This window comes from Gymnoscopelus microlampas (genome assembly GCF_963454915.1).
Source record: "Gymnoscopelus microlampas genome assembly, chromosome: 12".
Lineage (NCBI taxonomy): Eukaryota > Metazoa > Chordata > Actinopteri > Myctophiformes > Myctophidae > Gymnoscopelus > Gymnoscopelus microlampas.
This window is the reverse complement of record NC_139949.1, coordinates 45,757,431-45,783,090: the sequence shown is the minus strand read 5'-3', so window position 1 is coordinate 45,783,090 and position 25,660 is coordinate 45,757,431. Positions and strand designations below refer to the sequence as shown.

The following is a 25,660-nucleotide window of genomic DNA, read 5'->3' as shown; positions in this document are numbered from 1 at the left end:
CACACACTATCTCTCATATGCACGCACGCATGCATGCACGCACAACACAACACAACACAACACACACACACACTGTACACAGACTACAGTATGCAGTTGAGCCGTCGTTGTCATTGTTGTTGTTGTTGTTGTGAGTCAGAGGTTGTGTACTGAAGCTATATCAACCACACCTCTCTGGGTCCATTCCAGTCCATTGTCACACATCTGGAATGCTTTCCAGTAAATGGGAGACTGAATCACCCAGTCACAGTGAATAACAGCACATCAAACAGTAGCAGGCATACTGTATATGCTATAATATGTTGTAGGCAAAGAAGAAAGTGTACACAGCAGAATCCTCAGTGTTAATGTAACTCTGAGAGTGTACAGATGGAACCAAATGGACCCGTTACGGGTCCATTTGGTTCCATCTGTACACTCTGAAAGTTACTGACTCTTATGGATCCATTTGGTTCCAATTTGTACACTCTCAGTGTTACAGACCGTTACGGGTCCATTTGGTTCTATTTGTACACTCAGAGTTACAGACCCTTACGGGTCCATTTGGGTCCAATTTGTAAGTTAGATTAACACTGATTTTACTTAGTGATTAGGACAGTAGATTATTCAGTGTATGGTAGACCCCCAGGGGGGTCCACAGCCAAATGAGGAGTTGTCACTGTAATTCAGTTCATTTGTAATTATTACAATACAACACATTTATATGTTTCAACATCACCACTGTGAATCTAGTATATGGACAATTATGACATTTACACAATTTCTAATCTAAACTTATCAAACATGATATAATCATATTTCACACCAGGTAAGCATCATTTGCGTCCATCGCCTAATTAAGGTCAATTTCAGGGTCCACGGCAGTGAAATCCCCCACTATGGACAACTAAAGGGTGTTGGTGATTTATTGCCCTTGACACAAGTGTCCCTTAGGGGGCGACCACACTGAGGCACGTTGCTAGAAAACCCCTCGCAGGCAAAGAACATTGTTTTGGTATAATACTCTGGTGCGCCCTCCTCTATTCGCACTGCTCCTTCTTGTTTTGATGCTGGTTGAATGGTATGATTGGTGGGACAATGAACGAAAATGTCATGTTAGACACAAGACCCAACGTCTGCTTGAATACATTTTGATCACCAGGTTAATTGCGTAACTGACCTAGTGACTAACTGCGTGCTCTACGCTGTTCTGGCCGCTGCGCTGTTTTGCCAAAGCATTTTTTAAGCGCCTGTAGCAACGTGTCTCGATGTTATCACCCCCTTAGGTTTGACAAGAGGATGACGCAACACCCACTCACTTTTAACCACTTAAACCCTATATACTTTTCACCAGGGTACCCCATGGGTCCATATTTGTCTCCTCCTTGTTTTCCCTCTATGCCATTTTGCTGTGAAACATTGTGCGCTTTTAGATCTATCTTCGCCAAATGACCGATTATGAAGACATGCCCAGAGTAGGGATGCTAGGGTTCATGTGGTTAATTCACAGACAAGAAAGACTTCTTGATGACCTCTGAGAGCCCCTAGTCATCATAAAAACTACAGAGATCTATATGAACCAACCATATATTTAATGCATTGAAATAGAATTGAATGGTGATAAGTAATGGTGGGCCTATGTTCAACTGTCCTCCATTTTAAACAATCATCAATCATGATGAAGGATGTTGAGTATGTTTCTAATGGATGGGGCGGTGTGTGTGTGTGTGTGTGTGTGTGTGTGTGTGTGTAGGAGCCGAAGGTGGCGTTGGAAAGCAGCGGTGACACGTTGGTCCTGACAGAAGTGACGCGCAGCGACAGTGGAGTCTATCAGTGTCGCTCTAAGGATGAATACGACACAGTCACTGGAGATGTGCAACTCACCGTTCACTGTAAGGACAACACACACACACACACACACACACACACACACACACACACACACACACACACACACACACACACACACACACACACACACACACACACACACACAATAAAATGTATCTAAAACTTAACATGTATTTAATTAATACAACTTAAATAAACCATTGTTTATAGAAAAAGGAATATGGTGGTTTCTGCATAATAATGTGGAATCAGGGCTGGTTCCTTTGTAGACATTTATCAAAGGCAATTACTTACTTGAACAAATGATGGATGCCTCCACACTTCATAGTAATGAAGTTTCTTCTCTTTCCTTCACTTTTATTTGTATAGCGCTTTTCAAAACAAGGCTGCAAAGTGCTTTACAGCACAAGATACAGCATTACATGCACGGAAGACATAAAATACATAATATTATGGAAAAACAACGTAATCGTACCATGGTGTGAAAATAGCTACTGAAATAATATACAAGCTCACAACGCATCACATTGAGACACATTGTGAGCTATAGATCAGCTGTTCAAAAAAGAAATTGAGAATTTTGTGAGATCATCATCATCATCATGTTATCTTTTCTCCTGTCTAGACCTGGACCCAGCCGTGATGATGCCCAAGGACTCTGAGATCATGTTGAAAGGAGAGAGTCTGGTTGCGACTTGCAACGCCCTCTCCTCTCTAGACACCTCCACTGTCTGGTTCAAGGTACAGTACTCTTCACTGGAGTTTCACCCAGCAATTCCACACATTCTTTTGCATCAACTTTCTCAAACATTTGTATTTGAAGGACCTGTGCATAACTCTGAGAGTGTACAAATGGAAGGGTCCATCTGGTCCCATGTGTACAGTACACTCTCAGAGTTAAAGACTTGTAAGGGTCCATTTGGAACCCCCTCAAGGAACCTAGAGCAGGGGTCTTCAACGGGGGGTCCGGGACCCCTAGGGGGTCCTCAGAGTTACTACAGGGGGTCCGCCAAATCTTTGGGTGATATGATTTTTTATTTTACCTTGAACCACTTGAACCCTAACATCCCTTTTCTGAGGAGAACTTTAGCCAAGAATAGCAGATCTACAAGCTCACAACGCCTCGCGCTGCGAGGCGTTGTGAGCTTGTAGATCGGCTATTTTTGGCAAAGAGGCTATAGGTGTAGAGGGAAAAAAGAGCAGACCACGTAAACAAAAAATGGTGAATCTGAAACACAATTTTATACGATAGAGTAGGGGGTCCCTGCTTCATCTCTCACTCAGCGAGGGGGTCCTTGGCCTGAAAACGTTGAAGACCCCAGACCTAGAGGGTCCCTGGACCCCACTTTGAGAATGACAGTTTTTCACTGTCAATGATGTGTGCACACAGATGTTTGGAAAGGTGGGGGATGATTTATACATTGCTTGGCGAAGCATGGGGAGTAGCAGTGACATCACCTTTTAGGTAGTTAATGTTACTCTACAGTATGTGACTCAGAGCATTTTTTTATAGCGTGACCGTGGGCCAAGTCATCTAGAACAGTACAGTACAGTATGTCCCTTCAAAAGTAGACCAATCGCTGCTCATGCTGTTACATGCCATGAATGCCTGGAGAAGTCAAAGTGACACTCACAAAGAGCGTGAAAGCCGGTGTGTAGTTGAACATTGAACATGATCATATTGTGTTCAAACCGCAACTGTGCACATAGTAACATACTGCAAATAGCCACAGATTATACAGGGAGATGATGCTCTTTCTTATTTTTCTTTTCTTTTTTTGAACCCATTGAACTGTGTAATTTTTTGATTTGAGCTAAGAAGCTTTATTTTACACTTTTGCTATTCAAAAATAGAAGATATACAAGCTCATAGCGCGGCACCGAGTGCCGCGCTATGAGCTTGTAGATCTGCTATTTTTGAAAAATCGTGAAAATGTGTGCAAATCTTTGAATATATATATTTTTAACGCGAATATTTTTAACTCAAATCTTTACTTCTGGGGGGTCCCTAGAACAAAATATGTTGATGGGGGTCCGCGGCCAAATACATATAATTGTGGGGGTCCTTGATATGAAAAAGATTGAGCACCACTGATATAGAAACAAATGTTTTTCAGAAAACTGTTGAGATTTAGGAGACATGTAGAATCGGCTTCAGGTCTCAATGGGTTAATTCTATAGATATTTGTTACAGATAACAATTGCAGAGATCTTGGCTACAGTGTTCACAAGCAATCCAATCCACATGAGCAATGTACAGCTTGAAAAAAAAAAGAAAAAGAAAGAAAACATTGCGTCTTGTTGTAGCTGTCAGTGTGCTGCCAGCTCAGGGCAGCAGTTGCTGAGTGAAAACAGTCTCATCAGAGTAACACATCACCAGATAAAAAGGGGGTCGTAACCTCTCAAGCTTTCAACAGTTAACACTTGACTCAAGATGGCACGTCTAGCTCATAAAGATATCAAACGTATTAACTTAGCATATCGTTTCTGTCCGACAGCAACTCCCATTTTCAACTTTTTTTTTTTTTTTTAGTTTGTTCGTTTTTTTGGGGGGGTGGGGGGACTTAATTGCCTACTTTGTCATACAATAGTGTTGTGCAAAAGTTTAGAAAATAGGAAAATAAATCTCAAAGCTCACAACGTGTTAAGTATGTTGGTTTTATAAATATTTAACCAATGAAAAGTATTAAAAAGAGCTTGTTAATAGCTGGCTCACATCTCGTTTGAATCCATTGGAACACGTGTTCTTTGTTCCATCTCCTGAAAAGTAACCGTTTTGGACACGGTTTCTGCCTGACAGACATCATATCCTACTGCCCAGGGTTTTGTATAACTGTATTTTTTACCCTTGATATCTATGTGCAAATGTTTCCATCTGTTAGACAAATAATGACCCAACACACTGGACCGCACTCAACTCACTCCCTGATAAGAGTGAAGAGAGATTGTAGTTTCAACAGTGCAGCTGACGTGACATTACTTTTCACTCCCACCCAACGCCGGTTCAGTGGTCACACTCATTTGCTTTCTTTGTTCCTGGCTAGTCTCAACATTGTGTGTATACTATGTGTTTTAGAGCCGGACTGATGCCAAATTTCTGTGTCAGTTGGAGAGTCCTAGAGTCCTAGGATTATCAATGTTTTGACCGATATTTTCTCCCTCCTCCAAACAGTGCAAAATTTTAGATTGATCAAAGATCCTATTAAAAACATTCAACTGTATGTAAAAATCAAACAAGTACCGTAATTATAAAATACACACATTAACTGGACTAACTTTATTTACCCATTTGAGCCCTGTCAATAATGCCTATCTACAAGCTTACAATGCGATGCGAGAGTGCCAACACCGACTCGGGACTCCTGAATCGCTGCCCTTCTCACTGACGTTAAGCGTCAGGGTATTGAGCTCCACTGGAGCTAACAATATGACTGATTACAACACGTTGTAAGCATGTAGATATGGCATTTTTTTTAAAATATGTACAATTTGGGACACATCAGCTTCATAATAGGCTCTATGCACAGCAGCCATATTGGACGGAAATTGGGCCTCTTCTTACTTCCTTCACAGGTGTTATGTTGATTTTTGAACTGTTTGGTTGCTACTATATATGTCTATGAAATTAATTCAAGGACCCCAATGGAAACAAGCCCGCAAGGACTTTTTTGGCCGGACCTTTTAGACAAAAGCATTATAAATGTAACTGTGTTGTTTTACATTCTTTTGCCTAATAAAAATCTCAATCAATCAATCAAAAAAAAAACCAATGATATTAATGAAGGCTCTGTTCCATTCTGAACAAGCAGAGTCAGGGTGCTGATATTGAGCATGTTGGCTCACCGGAAACACTTGAGGGGGTTCCAAATGGCCCCTTACGGGTGTGTAACTCTGAGAGTGTACAAATGGAACCAAATGGACCCGTAAGGGTCCATTTGGTTCCATTTGTACGCTCTCAGAGTTATGGTGGTCCTTGAAATTAAAACGTTTGAGAACCACTGTGCTACATGAAATGGAACAGAGTAGGGGTGTGCCGATATATCGTCCCGCGATATATCGCGATACGTTTTCGCGACGATATGTATCGTTTTGGGAGAAAAAAATATCTTTTTTTTTTTTTTTTTTTTTTTTTTTTACAATCATAATAATCAGGCATGCAAACGGCCCCGAAGTGAAAAGAGTGACAACATGTTTTTTTTTCGGGTCAGGTGTCATACTATTTGGATTCAAAACGGCTATTGTAGCTGAAAAGCTACAAGTTTGCATGTCTGAATAATGCAAAAACAGAATTATTTGTTTGCATTTTCTTTTTTTCTCCTCCATATATTTTCATAATAAAAAAAGTGCGTATCGTATCGTATCGAAATCGTATCGAAGTTGTGAGCCAAATATCGTATCGTATCGTTTCGTGAAATTAGTGTATCGGCACACCCCTAGAACAGAGCCTTCATTAGTATCATTGGCAACACCTGTGAAGGAAGTGAGAAGAGGCCCAATTTCTTTCCAATATGGCTGCTGTGCATAGAGCCTTTTGCCGATACTGATGTCATCAAAAAAGTTAAAAATATATATACTGTGTTGGGCTGCATCTAGTGTGTTTGTGTGACTTTGCTCATGTGTTTGTCTGTAGGACAGGAAGCAGGTCGGACAAGGCCACACGCTGTCCCTGCAGGACGCCACATATGACACGTCAGGAGAATATGTGTGTGAGGTGACCGTTCCTGCCCTGCCAGACCTGCACACCACTGGATCTGTCCACATCATCGTCCAAGGTCAGTCATCACTGATGTCCACGACACATGCATGATATACTGTACGCACAGAACAATCCTTAGGGTGGAAAAACTCAAGAGAGTTTAAAAATGAACCCGTAAGGATAACCTTTTTCAATCGAGAATGATTTATTTGTTTCCACAATTAGCTTAACTAGACTAGCCTACTCGGGTAACGATGACATTTGGGAATGCATGCTCCTCGTTGTCATACAATACCTATTGTCAGAGTACTCGTTGTGCTCGTCTTTCTGTCTGTCCCTTCTATACCCATATATGAAGATCTCTGTATCGGTCTGTCCATGTTTATGCCCATATATGGGGATCCCTGATGTCATCAGTATATGCCCATATATGGGCATGCCACATATATGGGCATTGGATCGGTGGTTTTAGACAACCGATTTTCTATATATGCCTATACTTTATGGGTACATCAGTGTGTGGCTCTGTGGCGCAATGGATAGCGCATCGGACTTCTAGGCATCTGTAAAAAAGGTATCCGAAGGTTTTGGGTTCGAATCCCACCAGAGTCGTGTACACGTGCACCTGTCTGCGTACATATCTGGACATGTATTTGTGTGTTTTCAAAATATGACCTAATAGCAAACTTAAACCTCTTTTCAGACTGGACTGAACCAAACCAGATGTTTTTTTTTCTTTTCAAAATGAGTGAAGTTAGCAGTCTGTGGTGCACTAGGCTAGGGATGGTGGTTAGATCCCACCCAGGGATGAGACTTTGAATGTTTTTTTAAATTGTACATAGTGGCAGGCCAGGAGCTACTACACTGAGAACTGCACACACAGAATATAGGTTTGGGGTTAAGGTAAGGGTTCTGCCATCGCAGGCTTTGAGTCTGAAGTTTCGCCCTACTCAAGCTTTCTGCCACAGCGAAGGAATACGCGTGCTCTGTGTAATGTCAGACATAATAGTGGTTGTTTGTCTATCAGGTGCATGAGTGAGACAAAGTGAAATTATTCAATATGTCTTGTTTCACTCTTCAAATGCAGTCGAATCACTTGCATACATTGGCGCTGTGGCTTAGTTGGTTAAAGTGCCTGTCTAGTAAACAGGAGATCCTGAGTTCAACTCCCAGCAGTGCCTGGTAGTCTCTCCCATTTTGTGTTACAGTATTATCAAGCATCATCATCAGCATACTATAAGCCAGAGGATGGCAGTTTGAGCCCACCCAGGGATGGGACGTTGAAGCAACCAGGAGTATTTACTCAGACGAGAATGACACACACAGAACGTGGGTTTAGAATTAGGGTTAGGATTATGTCAGTGCAGGCTGTGTGTCTGCAATTTCCCCCTACTCAAGCATTCTGCCACAGCTGAGAACTTGTGCTCCATGTCATTTCAAATGCTGGTTGTATTTGTCTATTCGGTGCATAGCAGTGAGATGAGCTTAAATTTAAATATAATCTTAAATACTCCTACTCGGGAACGATGTAAGTTGGGGATGCATGCCCCTCCCGGTTATGCATTACCCCGTTGTACCCATTGAACCAATCTTTCTGTCTGTGTCCCATAATAGCATATCGGTCAGATCGGCGGTTCCTGACATATATGGCTATATATGGGCATATAGGTCAGAGCGGTGGTTCTGGACATTATTCGCCAATCCGACAGATTTGACACCGGGCACTGCACTCCCTTGTCCTCAGTGAAGCACGCCACACACCGATTCTGAAGTCGATCTGTCAAATGGTTCTCGAGATACTTGAACTACAGACACGCACGCACACACACACACACAGAGATTCCGCTTATTTATTGTATTTATTGTAGGATGTGAGATTAAATGGGGTGTCAGATATGCAATTCATTCACATGTGCACAATTGTGCTGCTCTCCTTTATTATTTATAACTACTAGTGCAATAACTGTTATCAGAGAACTTGGAGGTCAGTCTATGACATCAGTCATGTATGACATCAGTACTAGATGTTAGTACTGTGTAAGGCATCTCCATATTTGGGCAAAAAGCGAGAGACGAGAGGCAAGAGATATCCCTGGAAACCTCTAGATAGAGAAGATATAGATAAATAATGAATAAAGAGGTTACTGAAGGAGTTTTACTTGCTGAGAAAATGTGTTTCAAGAGTAATCACAGTAAATAAACATTCCTGGTAAACAGGTCCAAACTAATCTCTGCAAAGCAAAACTATACCACAAAGTAACACAGCAAATGACAGTCAGACACTCGGCAAGATGCAAACTGTTTATTGCAATTGCAATGACACATCCTCTGAGATCACCACAAGAAACACCTCTGAAATAAAATCAAAGATAAAAGTACAAAGATATTGGCATGAAACTTACAGCACCATGGTAAAAGTGCAAAAAAATTAAATAAACATTTGTCAAGCTTTTTTTATATAGCTAATCTACAAGCTCACAACATGTCACGTTGATTTACAACGTAGATTGTAGATCCGCTATTTTTGAATATACTAAGTATAAAATAGGGCTTAGTTTTTAGATAATTGTAGTGGAGTGAAAGTAGAATATAGTGAGGTAGTGGAGTAGGAAGTATAAAGTATTGAAAGATACTTGATAACCACTGGATAACATGCTGTGTGTTGATGTGTTGGCTGTGTCCAGGTGCACCCCAGCTCAACGATGAGGACAAGGATGTGGCACTGGAGGAGGCAGAGGGCCACCTGGTCAACCTGAGCTGTGAGGCCCACGGACACCCACTGCCCACCATCTCCTGGAACATCGTTGGCAGCCAGGTACACACACACCCACACACACACAGGAATACACACGCACGCATGACCGCACACACATGCAGCGGCTGTAGCTCAGGAGGTAGAGCGGCCGCTCCTCCCGGCTTAGTGTCGAACTGTCCTTGAGCAAGACACTGAACCCAGTTTGAGCAGGTTGGTGCCTTGCATGGTGCACGATGCGTGAATGTGTGTGCGCACCATTTACCACACACACACACACACACACACACACACACACACACACACACACACACACACACACACACACACACACACACACACACACACACACACACACACACACACACACACACACAGATAGACAATGCAAACACATTGCTCAACATCTGCTTCACTAATGAATGTATTTAGTCATCATGTATATTTAAAGATGGCTTCATGACATAGAGGTAAAACACAGCACCACAGAGACCTGGGTTGAATTCCCAGCAGCGATGCCTCCTGTTTGGCGTTGTCGGCAGGTTGGGACGCTGGCGAGGGGATCGTGTCCTTGTCACTGCACTGGTGTCCCCTGCTGGTTGGCCAGGGCTCCAGCAGGGAGGGCATTTTGGGGAGCTGGTACGAAGCTTCCACACTATGCTGGTGTAAATCCTCTCTGTCAGATGAAAAGAAGTGGCTGGAGATTTGTATCAGAGGAGTCCTGTCCACTGTGACAGGCCTGAACTCAAGTACACATGACAAGGACTGAGTTAGGGAGAAAATATCTCAGCATCATGGGACTATCGAGAGATATACCTGTACTTACGATTTAGAAGTTGATGAGTCATTCTTGCAATGGATGCCATAGATCAGGGTTCCCCAATAGGCGGCCCGAGGCAACTGTGCGCGGCACGCGACGACTCCTGTCAAAAAAAAAAAAAAAAGTATTTTGATTTCAGTATGTACAACTGGCTGCTGTTAATCTGTATTACTTTTCAAGCAGACTTATTTTGTTTCCAGAGTGCATTTTTTCCTTGTGTGACCCTCAACGCAGGATTTAAAAAATCTAACAAAAAACTAAAAAAATTGCGCACGCACGCTTCGCGCACGTGCCCGATTTCGGCGCCCGCGCGCATGCCCCTGGCCCTCGGCTTGGTACCCGAGACATAATTTGGCCCTTGGGGAAAAGTAATTGCCATAGATCAGTGATTCTCTCAACTTTTTATTTCAAGGACCCCCAGTTTGATATGCTTTAGGCCATGATCCTCCATTTGATACGGTTTTTATCTCTACACTGTGAAATACCTTTAGTATTTCCCAGTAGTACTTCTACCTTAGTGTTAATTTAACTGAGGGAGCGTACTAATACGGGTTCATTTGGTTCCATTTGTACGCTCTCTGAGTTACAGACCTGTAAGAGTCAATTTGGTTCCTAACTATCCATCAATTAGCTAGGAACCACCTGGAAAGTCATCAATGGCCCCTGGGGGTCCCCCAACCCCACGTTGAGAACCAGTGGTATAACCAACGGTGACCCCCATGGATTCATTACTTCCTCTTCCACGTACAAGCTGGACACCCATCGTGGCTCTGTGCGGAAATGTCAACTCTATGCATTTATTTCCACGATTAATACAGTAGTACCATTTTTATCATGTGTTTTAAGTTAGAACAACGATGAGGCCGTTATATCGACGGTGAGCGGTTGTCTGAAATAATGAACACCCTACGGCCAATCGGAATAAAGTATTCTCCATGGACCGTGGTATATTATATATACCCTCTTCTTGTTTACACCTCAACCACGTCTCGTCTCATACGAATACAGACACTAATCCCCGGGTTGCACAGGTGTGTGTAAAGATAGTGCGACCCCTGTGCAGCCGTAGTGTTCCTATTGATTCAGCGCTAGCTGCCAACCTCATCCCTGGGTAATATTGCCCAGCTACACTGCCTCAGAAAGTGTGAGTCAGACTGCGATGTGGTGGAGGAGGAGGTAATCCAGGTAAAAAATATGGCTTTAAAACAAAAGGCAGAGCAGGTGCACTTTCCTCTCTTTGCTTCCTTGGCTGTGGATGCTCAGCTACACTCAATACTGAGTATAAAGAACCACCAGAGACTGGACATTCCAGAGACTTCCAGAGACTTCTAGCTGCTACTTGGCTCTACGTGTGTAGAGTAGGGGTGTAACGATACGTTTTAACAACGATTCGATACGTATCACGATACTTGGTTGTCGATACGATACATGAATGATACAGGTTAATATAGAACGATGCGATACGTTTCGATTCAGTGATTTAGTCGATACAATACATGAACGATACAGGACAGGTTAATTTAGAACGATACGATTCGATTCAATGATTTAAAATCGATATAGTACTATTTATTTACCCAAAGATTCTGTGTGAAAAATAAATACCTGGATACTGGATATAATGCCCTCTTTCTCTTTTCTTCTTAAAAGTACTTAGTATTGATAAAATTGATTATTTGCATTGCAAAACGATTCGATAGGATTATTTGCATTGCAAAACGATTCGATACGATACAAAGTCAAACGATACAATATTTTGCTGTTTGCATATCGATATAGTAGATAGTTGAAAATTCATAACGATTTTTCGATGCAGTTACTATATCGTTACACCTCTAGTGTAGAGCCTTCATCAGAGCATAATAAAAACTAGAGTCCGACCCATTGATGTTTCAATTTGACAACATTTAGCAATATATTACACTTCAATTTTATTATGCCGAAGAACACATATTTTTGATTATACAATGAACAAGCCCATAGAAAAAAATGCTTACGGTTTCATGCCCCTTTAACCCATTCAATCCGGGGACGCATCATTTTAGATTTCTTTGGCTATTAAAAAAATAGCAGATATACAAGCTCATAGCGCGGCACCGAGTGCCACGCTATGACCTTGTAGATCTGCTGTTTGTGTGAAAAATCTTTAATATTTTTGCCAATCTTTGAATATACATATTTTTAAAGCAAACATTTGTGACTCAAATCTTTGCTTCTGGGGGTCCCTGGAACAAAATATTATACAAATGTTTTCTTTACAAAAATATATATTTAAAGATTTGCACAAAGTTTCAAGAGAAAAAAAATAGCAGATCTACAAGCTCATAACGTGTGGCACTCGGTGCCGGGCTATGAGCTTGTAGATCTGCTATTTTTGAATAGTCAAAGAAATCTAAAATGACAGAGATGCATTCCCGGATTGAATGGGTTAAACATATCATTCGAACCTGGGCTGCAGCAGACCAGGACGCCTCCAGGATGCTTCATTCGCAGACATTTCGTCAATCTTAGGGGGCCTGTTATGTCCCAAGGCAAGAGATAACTATAGTAATGCATGACACACACACAGCTTCACACAGACATGCAGGCATCCAGCCTTGGGTTAACTGCTGGAATATGCGTGGGTGGGTAGAGACAAATAATTAGATTTTTTTGTGTGTGTGTGCGTGCGTGCATGTGTGTTTGCATGTGTGTGTGTGTGTGTGTGTGTGTGTGTGTGTGTGTGTGTGTGGTTTGATTAATTTGATAAATTCATGATACAATGCACCAAGGTGCATAGTACAGTAGAATTATCCGGATAGCACAAAAGGTCAAAAGACTTAATTCCATTGCGGCCCCAAAATTAATAATTGCAACATAGGTATAGTATCTAACTGATAACACATGTGTTATTCTATCATAACTAAATAAGAATCACTGTAGTATAGCATTCAAGAACATAGACACTCATAAAACCAGTGTACAAGAGACAAATAAATTAATAAATAGAACATAAAATGTAAAACCACCCAATACCAGCCATACCAACAAGGTCCAGTGCAGACCAACCAGGGGCCCCTGACTCTATTCTAACTTGCCCATCAGCCAATTCTTAAACAGATTTTAAACTGTTCAAAGACTGGGAAAACTGTGTGTGTGTGTGTGTGTGTGTGTGTGTGTGTGTGTGTGTGTGTGTGTGTGTGCGTGTGCGTGTGCGTGTGCGTGTGCGTGTGGACGTGCGTGTGTACATATAACTATACTTGAGACGGCCAAATGTTAGAGGTTAGAGTTATGCCTGATTTATTCTTAGTTGCGGCGGTGTCGCACACCGAAAAAAGCAGATCTAGAAGCTCACACTATGCGTCGCAGGTAAAAACTGCATTTATAAAATTGCCATCCTAACAGGTTGTTGTCCTCACAAGTAATAGTAATACCAACAACGTATGTTTATGCGCATGCATATGTGTTTTTTTGATGTCCACAGAGCTGGCATGAGGTGGTGAGCAGGGCCAATGAGAACACAGCTCACAGCGTGGTGTCAGTCAAAGTGACTTCAGACGTCAGCGCGCTGTGCAACGCCTCCAACGACATGGGAACGGAGATCAAGGCCTTCAGCATCAAAGCCAGTAAGTGTCTTTCTCTCCCTTGGCTTCCAGATAACAGCATGTCTCGCAGGGGATTACAAACAAGACGGCAGCCGCCAGGACAAATAATTTGGACTATAATATGACTTTTTAGGCAGGTTGTTTGCTTTATTTTTGGATAGATAGGAGAGGTGGCAGTAAGCCGGGGGTAGAGAGACATGCGACACAGGTCTCCGCCTGGGATCACACCGGGAGGTTGCAATCATGTGGTTGACGCACTGTCCATTCAGCCACTGTCGCCCCCTCCAGGCTAAAGGGGGAGCAGCAAGGAGATAGAGAGGAGACGCAGACCAGCCACAGAACCAAATCTCCATGTGGAGTGGAAACCTTTTATGTCCAAAACCGTCACTTTTCAAGAAATGTAAAAGAGAGACTTTGTTCCAATGGATCCAATGTAGTTATTCTTTCAAGTCATCACATCAAGCTCTTGCTAATACTTTTTATTGGTTAAATATTTATGAAAACCCAGAGACAGACTAAAACACTTTCAACCTGTCGTCCCTATTTTGGGCATGTCATTACAGGCAAAAAATGTTCAGTATTTTACAAAGAACTTTCAAAAAGTATGAAAATAGCTCACAATTCATTGTGATGCATTATGAGCTTTTACTCTTCTCTACCCTTACACGACAATGTCATACGAGATGACGTATGAAATAAGACATTAATTTATATGTAAATAAATACATTTAAAAAAAGATGAATTATGGAGATACAAGATTTCTGCCCGACAGTGACGATATCAGCTTGTCACTATTCTTTCAAGAGAGACAGGCTTCTGCAATTTACGAATGCTTCCGTCTACCCATCTGTAATTTGGAGGTAAAAAAAAAGGTTTCCTCACTTCCACTATGCCCTGTGCAGTCGCTTCAATAATTCCTACGGGAAAACAAATTAGACGAAGCCTAGAAAGAAAGTATATAAAATAAAATACATATAAAATATAAAGATATTTTAGAAAAAATAACAGTTGCGCAAACTCACTACACATCGCGTTGTGAGCTTGTAGAGACCGGCTATTATTAAGAGATTTGGTGTAAGGAAGATAAGGAGGGGACCACGTAGATCCATGTCAAAACGAAAATTGGGAATGCTGTATCGTAATTGGTTGAATACCTTCCGGTCTGAAGAGATGACAGCTTCCTCTTCTCAAAAGTAAGCGGCCTGAATTACAGACAATCCAAGATTGTGGAAGAGAGAGGCTGGCTTGAGACTAGCTTGTCACTGACAGAGAAATACTTGATAAGACTAGAATGTACATATTGTATGCAAACCATGTACGCTATGAATAAACTGCCCTCTGGGCATTACAGAGAGCTTTTATAGTGGTATGTGGGAATGTGAATCACAGCTAAATAAATGTGTGTTTGTGTGTGTGGGGGAGGTCTAGTCACGGAATATGGGAAACATTTGTCCATGTTTGTGGTGAACTTGGTAGACGTGGAAAGCGGTCCTCATCCTACGTGTTGTTGTTGTGCTTGTTCACAGTTCCAATGGTCACCTCTGCAGCTCCCTACTCACCTGGTAAGACCATTGTCCTAGAACACTGCTCTGTCCTTCCCCCTCTGTCTCTGAGCTACCTGCCATTTCAAATCCATTTCATTGCTTTTTCTTCTCTCAGCTTTTGGTCCCACTATATTATCTGCCTCTACCTGTGTAATTATTACACAATAGCTAAACATGCAACCATTTTCATTTTCTGTCTTCCTTTCTTTTTTAATTTTGCTTTTATTTAACCAGGCTAGTTAATTGAGAACCAGTTCTCATTTGCAATAACGACCTGGGCCACATGATAAAAATAAAATACATTAAAAATAGAACATTACAACATACAACTTTTATTTTTTTAAGGGCTGCAAAACAAGAGAAAATAGAGAAAATACAAACATGTAGTGTACCAAGACAACATGACAGTCTGGCAATTGCAGACATTATTTTAGAGACAGTGGATTTTATCCTATAAGGCAGGGATGGACATGAGGTTGAGCAGTTGAAGAGGTTATTTGTAGTTGGTTGACCAGAGAGTTGCTGTGATCATAATGTGGTCCTTGTAGGATACCATCTCTTATGTACACACAGAGTGAAGGAATAAGTTGCATTGATGGACATTAACCACCAACGCGGTGGGGCCGTCCGTTCTCTAGATATATTATACAGTAACTCTGTGTCTGCATATAGTCGAAAATGGTAATTTGAATTAGATCTTGCAGTTCTGAATGACTGAAGATATTCTTAATTGCAATGTAACTACGTAACAACTAAGATGTATTACAGTAGATTCAGGAATACTTTTATTGCCAGAAACATTTACATGTACTAGGAATTTGACTTGTACAGTATAAGAAGCTCTTCACAGGAAACAAACAGAACATCGTACGCAATGATGAAACACAGGATGGACAGAGACAACTGTGAACATTGCACCGCGATGTGCATCAGTAACAGTGAAAGCGTGGAAGACACAGACACAGCCTCAATATTTCATGACTTTCATCCAAGCAGCACACACAAGCACAGGATTTAGCTCCGTCTTTAGATCGAGCTCGGGCTTCATGGGTAGCCTCTGGCTAGATTAAATATTCTGTGTGATGGGAAAGGCTAAGTCAGAATCAAAACAGCAGCACCACTGAGCAAGACAACACACTATACGCATGATATCTAAAAGCAGCTGGCAGAGCGCCAAATGTTCTCCACTGATAAACATTATTTGTTTGCCTCAAGAAACGTCTGATAATGCCAACACAGAGCCAAAAGGGTTGAATCATTATATTGAAAATAGTTCGTTGTTATGTTGACTCCATGCTACCATCCCGTTAACCCATTAAGACCTGGAACTGTGTCATTTTTAGACTTGAGCTAAAAAGCATTATTTTACACTTTGGGCTATTCAAAAATAGCAGATATACAAGCTCATAGCGCGGCACCGAGTGCCGCGCTACGAGCTTGTAGATCTGCTATTTTTGAAAAATCGTGAAAATGTGTGCAAATCTTTGAATATATATATTTTTAAAGCGAACATTTTTAACTAAAATCTTTGCTTCTGGGGGTCCCTGGAACAAAATATTTTGATGGGGGCGGCCGAATACATATAATTTTGAGGGTTCTTGACATGAAAAAGATTGAGCACCACTGATATAGAAACATACGTTTTTCAGAAAACTGTTGAGATTTAGGAGACATGTAGAATCGGCTTCAGGTCTCAATGGGTTAAAAAAAACACACACATCCAGACTGTTTGCCTTTTACTGTGGATTTTTCACATAACAGAGCAATTTGCGCTGTCGAGTGGCTGCCTGTGAGTGGGGCACAGGAGTGAGAATATATTACTCAACGTTGGCTGAATCTGAGATGCCGTTCAGTTACAAAGCAGTCCCCACGTACCATTAAAACCCTCACCAGTCTGTAGGGAATATGTTGGCTGCCTAATGTGCACTTCATAATTGCTGTTGAATGTGAGACGTGAAACACAGAACAGTATTGTTATTGTCAAAATGATGAGTATTGTTAACAGGGAAATTATAGTGGGCTGTTTTCCCCCAAAATAACTATCGCTGTGATCCAGAGTTGAGGGGTTGCAAAAAGGGGTACTACATTGAAAAAACTGTAAACTGATTTATGATGTTCATATACTCATACGTTCATATTCACAAGCGACGTCTCCAACATGGAGGAATACCACTGTAGAATTGTAATTTGAGGTTTGTGAGTTCTATTGTGAGTTGTATGTGCAGAACACTGACGGTGGCTTCTTAGGAAGTCAAAGCAAAACAAAGAATGAAATACTTGACTTCAGAGGCAGCTCAGCTGGATGTGTGGGCTGAGGTTTGGAGGCGTGCCATATGTTGGAGTAGCTGTTCTTCATTTATAGAGGAATAAGTGAATAATCCCAGAAAAACTGAACCAGCGGTCCTTTCTTTATGGAGAACATAGAGCAGTACAGTAGCCATTTGCTGGTATATAGCCAGCAGGACTACACAGCAGCACTAGGCAAAAATATAACATAGTTTGGAAGAGGGATACAAAAACACAGCAAACTGTTGAGGTAAAGAATGGAAAATAGTAGTGAAAGTGCCTAAAGAAGTCTGTATTTAGGGAGCATATGTGTTGGGGGAGGGGGGAAGTATTATAATTAGGGAATCAGATAAGGGATAACTGATATTTACAAACTAGTCCATATTTATACAATAATATCCGTGTATTTTTTCATATGGAAAGGACTTAAAATTAGAACTTTTAAAAAGGTGACCCTACAGGTAACAGAATGGCTACGAGCTTGTAGATCTGCTATTTTTGAAAAATCGTGAAAATGTGTGCAAATCTTTGAATATATATATTTTTTAAAGCGAACATTTTTAACTCAAATCTTTGCTTCTGGGGGTCCCTGGAACAAGAATTTTGATACTGGTCCGCGGCCAAATACATATAATTTTGGGGGTCCTTGACATGAAAAAGATTGAGCACCACTGATATAGAAACATAGGTTTTTCAGAGTACTGTTGAGATTTAGGAGACATGTAGAATCGGCTTCAGGTCTCAATGGGTTAAATTAAGTGAAGAGATTTTGCTGCGTATACACTTTTGGACATCTAACCTTTTTGGTTTCTGGTAAAAAATAGACCACAGATTAAGTGAGTTAGACTGCAGTCTGAGTGTAGCCGAGGCTCTGTTTGGAGACACGTGATCTATCAACAAACAAACCACTCAAATTCCAAGATGAGACCACTCTGCTTTGCTTCATGGAACTATGCTGTATCATGGTCTTAACCCATTAAGACCTGAGGCCAATTTTACAAATGCCTTCTTATTTTTTCCATAAACAGCAGACGTACAAGCTCGCCTCGCGGCACGAAGTGACGCGATGTGAGCTTGTATATATCTGCTATTTTTGAATAGCCAATGCTAAAATCTAAAATGACACAGATGCTTTAGTGCTTTTAATGCTGTTTTAACAATGTGAACCCTGTCATCCCTATTCTGAAGCGAACATACGGGGGAAATAGCAGACCAACAAGCTCACAAAAATAGCAGATGTACTGTACAGCTCACAACGCGTTGTGAGCTGTACAGTATCGGCTATTTTGGGGGAGATTTCTGAGATTTGGTGTAGAGGTAAAAGAGGAGGAGGCCTAGTATAGAGCTCTGGTCAATGAAGTATATGGGGTTTAAATGGCCAAAGCTACATTGAGTCCATGTACAGCATACATCAATCAACACATACAATGTAGATCAAAGGATGCAAAAAGCAGGTGTAGGCAGTGAGGTTATGTAATGAAAATGACGATACAATGATGTATTCTGTTGCTCTTGTTTGTCATTTTGTGGGTGATTAGGTGGGGTGCGATCGGCCAGTTACAGGAGAGCTTTTGTTTTGTATTTTGTGTTTGTGTGTGTGTATGCAGTGATGTATTCGTTGTATTGTTCTGTTTATTGTACTCTTTGTGATAAGGACCCCCTCAAAAACGAGGTACAACAAAAAAAGGTACATTATTATTATTATTATTATTATTATTATTATTATTATTATTATTATTATTATCTACATAATGCTCTCTGAATGCCTGGGAAATGAGAACATTAGCGGGTCCAGAGGACAGAGAGTCCAGGAGATGCTCTGCCTGGAGCTAGCTGGTACTTGATCAGCCTCCCGTAGCCAGACAGTCAGAGATCTCCGCCTATGCGCCTAATGATACATCTGTCGTTTGGTGACATCTTTTTTTCTTGTACTTTATTAGGTTTTCTTTCTTTTCCTAAAGCTAGCTAAACTAAAAGGACAAAATATGTACAATTTTGTATTTAAATAAAGACCAAAAAGTAAATAATAATATATATTTTTTAAATACAGAGGGTTTATGAACAGTTCAGTAAGCTGTGGATCTGTAGGACATACTGCGGTACAAAGCATAGTGTATTTCAGGTCAACCACTAATGCCAAAAAGAAATCATGAGCCATTTGCGTCGCAACCGGTGTGTGACTCAACATTCTAGGGAAGGTAGGGATTTTACGCACCATGTCCACAATGACTCTCCACAACCGTTGTTCCTCAGTATAGAGTTCTCCATAGATATGGCCTCTAGGAATGTTTGCCACCACAGTCCATCTTTCAGCTGAATCTGCATCCTTCCAGTTTGTTGCAATCAGTCTTACATCCCGTTGCTTTGCCGTTGTTTGTTATGTTTAGACCAAGTTCCTTCCGCCGTATAATTCAACAGACACATTACAGGATCACAACGAACAGTGTAGTCAATGATGTTTCCCATCCAGAGATTGTGAAACATTTTCACAGAAGGTTTTAACTTTAGTACAAGCCCTTACCATGTGATAAAGCATACCTTGCTCCTGTTTACAATGCCATCATGTGTCAATATCAGATACACCCCTCCAGTGGCGTGCACAGACATTTTGAGGGGCAGTGCTCAAGTAAATTATACATTTTTTGTTGACTTGGTCTGCTCTTTTTTCCCTCTACACCTATACCTCTTTGCCAAAAATAGCCGATCTACAAGCCCACAACGCCTCGCAGCGCGAGGCGTTGTGGGCTCTAGCACCACCTAGAGTCTATCTGTGCACGTCCCTGCACCCCTCCCATGCAATAGCACCCCTCCCATGCTCTAGCACCACCTAGAGTCTATCTGTGCACGTCCCTGCACCCCTCCCATGCAATCTAACAGGAGTGAAATATGTTCTGTGTAGTAAATTATAATTGATCATTCTATTCTTTACAGATTTAGACACTTTGTGAAGCATTATCCAAATAGGATCCCATTCTTTAGTATCCAATGTTGTACCCAGATCAGTTTCCCAATTCAATTGTACTGCGTTCCAATTTGTACCCAGGATTGTATAAATCATTTTATCTACAGTGGTTTAGATGCAAATTTGTCCTTCACGTCTGGTGACATCTAAATTCAGCGAATGGGCTAAAACAATAATGACTGCATTGCAGAACCAATGCAAAGACTATAGGGTTATCCTGATTAGTTTTTGTGTTTCAAAGCAGTAGGTGTAGTTTTGTGATTGATTGAATACTTTAAAATGATTATTGACAGTACAGTCAAAGGTAATGCTAAAAGGATAACACAAAAAGCCCCAGGGACTTGTTTCCATTGTGGTCCATTGTACTCAATTCGTCAGTAATACATATAATACATACAATACAATAAAATACAAATACCGTGCAAAACATATTGGAATAAAGATCAGTAGAATCATAAGGTGTATTTACAGAGAAAGGAGGGGGGGCGGGGGGAAGAGGATTCTATTATCAAGATGTTCAAGGAGTTAAACTATGTTCACTTGTATTTTGAGGACAGGAATCCTTTTAAGTTAGTTTGGGTAGGGAGTTTCGAAACTTAATATCTTTTGGTAGGGCGGCAGTGGCTCAGGGGTAGAGTGGCCGGGTAGAATGAACTAGAAAACCGCAAGGTTCCCAGTTCGATCCCGGGCTGGGGCGCTCCCCTAGAGTTAGTGTCGAAGTGTCCTTGAGCAAGACGCTGAACCCCTAATTGCTCCCGATGAGCAGGTTGGTACCTTGCATGGTTTCCTCCGCCATCGGTGTATGAATGTGTGTGTGAATGGGTTAATGGCACAATCAATGTAAAGCGCTTCGGATAGAAGCGCTATATAAATGCACCATTTATTTTACCATTTTGGTAGGTCATTCCACATTTTGGTGGCAGCACAGTAGAACGCATTTTTACCCATGTTTTAGATGAATTTTGGGAGAACGAGGCAGCCGTTCTCGCCGCTGTTCTCGTCCCTACATTAAATTTAGATTTCCCCAGAGACGAATCAGCAGGCGGAGATCTTTGTTCGTCAGACTAGTGCTTCTGTAGTATTGGAATAATTGAGGCATATCACTCCACTCATGCAGTGTACAGCTAATGTGCCTAAGGGCAGTGCATGTCATTTGTAAAAAAAAATAATGATACAAACACTTTGTTATCAGAGGGCTGTCTGTGCTGTCTGGAGCAGCTGTAATATTCTGAATCAAAGGAAAAGATCCTTTGAAAATATTAATATCAGAACTGACCAATAAGAGTAAAAATCTCAAAACTGCTCTCAAAGGTTTTAGGCTCATGTTACATTTCAAACACCACATTATAGTGCTCATGAAACGACTATGCTGATATCCCCTTATTCCACTGTACCTTCATTCTTCAGTGTACCTTGGGCTGATGCATGCGCTCTTTCTTAGTTCAAAGAACTTCCCCTTAAATGCTGTGCCAGCATGTGGGCATTGTCTGCCATGTTTCTCACGGCGATGCAATTATATCACCTGTCACACTACATGATTGTGGCACAACCTTTTCAACAGCTACCAGAACTTTGTCACAGGCTCGGAATCCACAGCAGCACCTAAAGGAGCAGTTCACCCAAAAAATGACTTATTTTCTATCAATTACACACTCCATGAAGACTTGAATTCATGGATATTTTTTCTTTTTTGATGGCCGGGTCATCGTTCAATAGGAGTCGGTCATCAAATTATTGGCTTGGGAATGCGACAAAAACAAAAAATATCGCGATGAATTCAAGGCTTCGTGGGCTGTGTAATTGATAGAAAATACGTATTTTTTGGGGTGAACTACTCCTTTAACCAGTGAGCCTGCAGTGTAGGGTAGTATTAAGTGCTGTTCAATATCGTCTCTTGTCGGGTGGAAACCTCATACTGTGTGTGCAAAACTGTTACTTTTCAGTTGCAGTGTCTGACAAATGCCTGTTGCTATTCAAAAATAGCAAAAGTAGCAGATCGACAAGCTCAAAACACGTCGCTTGTCGATCTGCTACGTTTGTAACTTTTGTGACACTGTAGTATGAACAAGTAGGGCATTACTTTATGAAAAAACACAATAAGTTCGAATATGCCCGACAGCAACAACATGTCGTTCTGTGAATTGGATGGCAGAGTCAACACCACAACTATAACGACAACGATAGTGGTGAACGATATCGTTCGGATCACTTTCAGAGTGATTTTATGAACGAAACACTGATATTCATTCAAAGTCCATCAGAAGGGCACCTGGGAGGCAGCCGGTGTCAACTCAACCTCGAAATCAGTGGTCGTTTTGTTATTATTGACGGAGATGAGGAGACTATTATGAATAGCTAACGCAAGCTGGTAGGCTAACATTACCTCAGGCGCCTACAACAATCTCGCCTCCTTAATAATTTATCATCTGAGTCAGATTATCCACATAGCCTATTGCATGTGTCTTTCATCACTCGCTGTCTCTCTCGTTCTTTCTCTCTCTGAAAAGACAAGTCAAAGTAGTACATTTAACTCTGGGGGGGAGAGGGGGAGATCAATTGTTTACAGGGCTGTTAAACCACATAAAAACTGGCATTCCTATTTTGGGAAACTCTCAAAAACGGGTCATGCTGCAATGCGTTGTGAGCTTGAAAATCATCTATCTTCACTATTAGGCTTAAGTAGTTAATCCCTTTCCGATCAGGAAAGACACAAATGATGCAAACGTTTATCATTGCTGAGGAGCGTTTACAGGGGATAAGACCCTAGAATTTTAAAGAAATTAAGTAAGTAGTTAATCCCTCTCCGATCAGGAAAGACAAAAATGATGCAAACGTTTATCATTGCTGAGGAGCGTTTACAGGGGATAAGACCCTAGAATTTGTAAGCAATGAATTAATCGCATGAAAACACCAAACCCCCCGGTGTGGAAGGACCTTGAATGTCAATCAACCCTGCTGATGAGGGTGTCATTAACATCTCTCTCTCTCTCTCTCTCTCTCTCTCTCTCTCTCTCTCTCTCTCTCTCTGTGTGTGCAGCTGAGGGCAGTGGGGTGATCATCGTAGTGATTATCCTGTGCATCCTGCTGCTGGCCATCTTGGGCAGTGTTCTCTATTTCCTCCATAAGAAGGGCAAGATTCCCTGCGGACGCTCCGGGAAGCAGGAGATGTAAGTACCGTCAAATGCTCCCAGTTCTGCTCCGTTGCTTATAATCAACCAACATTTGAAGAAGAGAAATAAAACTATTGAATACAGAGAGACTTTGAGCCCTGCAGCCAACCAGCCAACCTATTTATGCATATTTTTGTACTTTTACTCAAGTACAATTTTGAATACAGGACTTTTACTTTGTAGCAGAGCATTTCTATATTGTGTGGTATTAGTACTTTTAGTAAAGCATCGGGGTACTTATTCCACTACTTGTTCGCTGTGTTGTCAGGTTTCAGATATGACTCTGTGATTGCTTTGTTTGCAGCACCAAAGAAAAGACTACCAAAGACGACATTGTTGTGGAGATGAAGACAGAGGCGAAGACGGAGGAAGTAGTCCTTCTGAAGGGAGTCAATGGGGACCAGAAGGCTCCCAGCGACCAGGTAACTACAACAAGTGTGACATAGGAATATTGCACAAAACAATGGCATAATTTTAAAGGGGGGGGGGGGGGGGCTGAGGTGCTCTTGGGAGGAGGGTGGCAGTTAAATGTATTCTAGTGCACATTTTCTTAATTTCATCCTAGACTTGTTTTCATTAACTCAAATAAGGTGTGGTTTCTGAATTGACAGGGATGTCGTGCCCTGTCACAGGTCACATCTACTTGAGAAGTGAGAAGTTATTGGCTTGTAAATGTGTTATTTTTGACAAGCAAGTAGTGGCGAGTGTAAATTAGGCTTTAGTAGGCTTTCCAGACATGCCTCCATCTGTACAAACCCCATTCAACACTTACACATCTAGACAATTTTCCATCATAATCCCAATAAAAAACATGCAACACACGTGGTGCTGGTCATTGTGTCTCCATGGTACTGGTCATTGTGTCTAATATCATGGTCAGTATCATGGTCAGTATCATGGTCAGTATCATGTCAGTATCATGTCAGTATCATGGTCAGTATCATGGTCAGTATCATGTCAGTATCATGTCAGTATCATGGTCAGTATCATGGTCAGTATCATGTCAGTATCATGGTCAGTATCATGTCAGTATCATGGTCAGTATCATGGTCAGTATCATGGTCAGTATCATGTCAGTATCATGGTCAGTATCATGGTCAGTATCATGGTCAGTATCATGACAGTATCATGGTCAGTATCATGGTCAGTATCATGGTCAGTATTATGTCAGTATCATGTCAGTATCATGGCCAGTATCATGTCAGTATCATAGTCAGTATCATGTCAGTGTCATGGTCAGTATCATGTCAGTATCGTGGTCAGTATCATGTCACATGTATAAAAGTATAAAATAGGGCTTAAGTGGTTGATGATATGTATATATATAGTAGTATATCAAATAATTGCTTAGAAAATAGTCAATTGCATCCCTAATTCATGTTTTTAGGCATGCTTTCTCCGCTTGGTGATGTTATTAACATGTGTCTGTCGCTCTTCCTCTCCCTCCCTCCTCCTTGGAGTAAAGTACATGGAGCTGCAGAAGTGATACGTGCAGAAGGCAGTGCTGTGAGCGGGCCAGCTGAAACACAATCTGTCACTGCGTGGGACCCTCTGGAAGCCCCCTTCCTTCCAACAGCAGCACCACTACCGCCACCATGCTGAGCCCTCTGAGGGCTGACTTCTGCAGCCATCACTTCAATTTACCCATCCCTACTCCAGTGGTTCTCACATTCTTTTCATTTCAAGGTACCCCCTATAACTCTGAGAGCGTACAAATGGAACCGAATGCATTCGGTTCCATTTGTACGCTCTCAGAGTTAAGGCCAATACATACTCCTTTCCGATGTCGGAAAATCTTCCGGTTCAGACAGGCTTTCCGAACTATAGCTCAAGAGAGTCAGGATATCTGGAGGTGCGTGAGTTCCGAGGAGAAGTTCTGGCACCGCCCTTCCGAAACTCGTAATGACGTTAATGTGTAGTTAAATCACCTCCCTTTCCGAAGAAATGTTCTGACGTCGAAAGGAGTATGGACCGCGCTTAACATATCTGTAAGTGTCCATTTGGACCCCCCCCTC

General features: G+C 41.5%; 1 protein-coding gene across 2 annotated transcripts in view; it reads left to right on the top strand.

Annotated features, from left to right (window-relative positions):
- mcama (melanoma cell adhesion molecule a) overlaps nucleotides 1-25,326 on the top strand; it is a 75,866-nt gene extending 50,540 nt beyond the window's left edge. Inside the window, exons 8-16 of one of the 2 annotated variants that reach the window (XM_084073919.1) lie at nucleotides 1,733-1,871; nucleotides 2,456-2,571; nucleotides 6,461-6,602; nucleotides 9,211-9,341; nucleotides 13,562-13,703; nucleotides 15,210-15,245; nucleotides 23,513-23,642; nucleotides 23,950-24,067; nucleotides 25,111-25,326. In XM_084073919.1, coding sequence (XP_083930045.1) covers nucleotides 1,733-1,871; nucleotides 2,456-2,571; nucleotides 6,461-6,602; nucleotides 9,211-9,341; nucleotides 13,562-13,703; nucleotides 15,210-15,245; nucleotides 23,513-23,642; nucleotides 23,950-24,067; nucleotides 25,111-25,131 — 975 coding nt within the window. In that variant the 3' untranslated portion in view covers nucleotides 25,132-25,326. Of the gene's footprint in view, nucleotides 1-1,732; nucleotides 1,872-2,455; nucleotides 2,572-6,460; nucleotides 6,603-9,210; nucleotides 9,342-13,561; nucleotides 13,704-15,209; nucleotides 15,246-23,512; nucleotides 23,643-23,949; nucleotides 24,068-25,105 lie in introns of both variants that reach the window. The other variant, XM_084073920.1, reaches the window with a different exon arrangement.
- The last annotated feature ends 334 nt before the right edge of the window (nucleotides 25,327-25,660 follow it).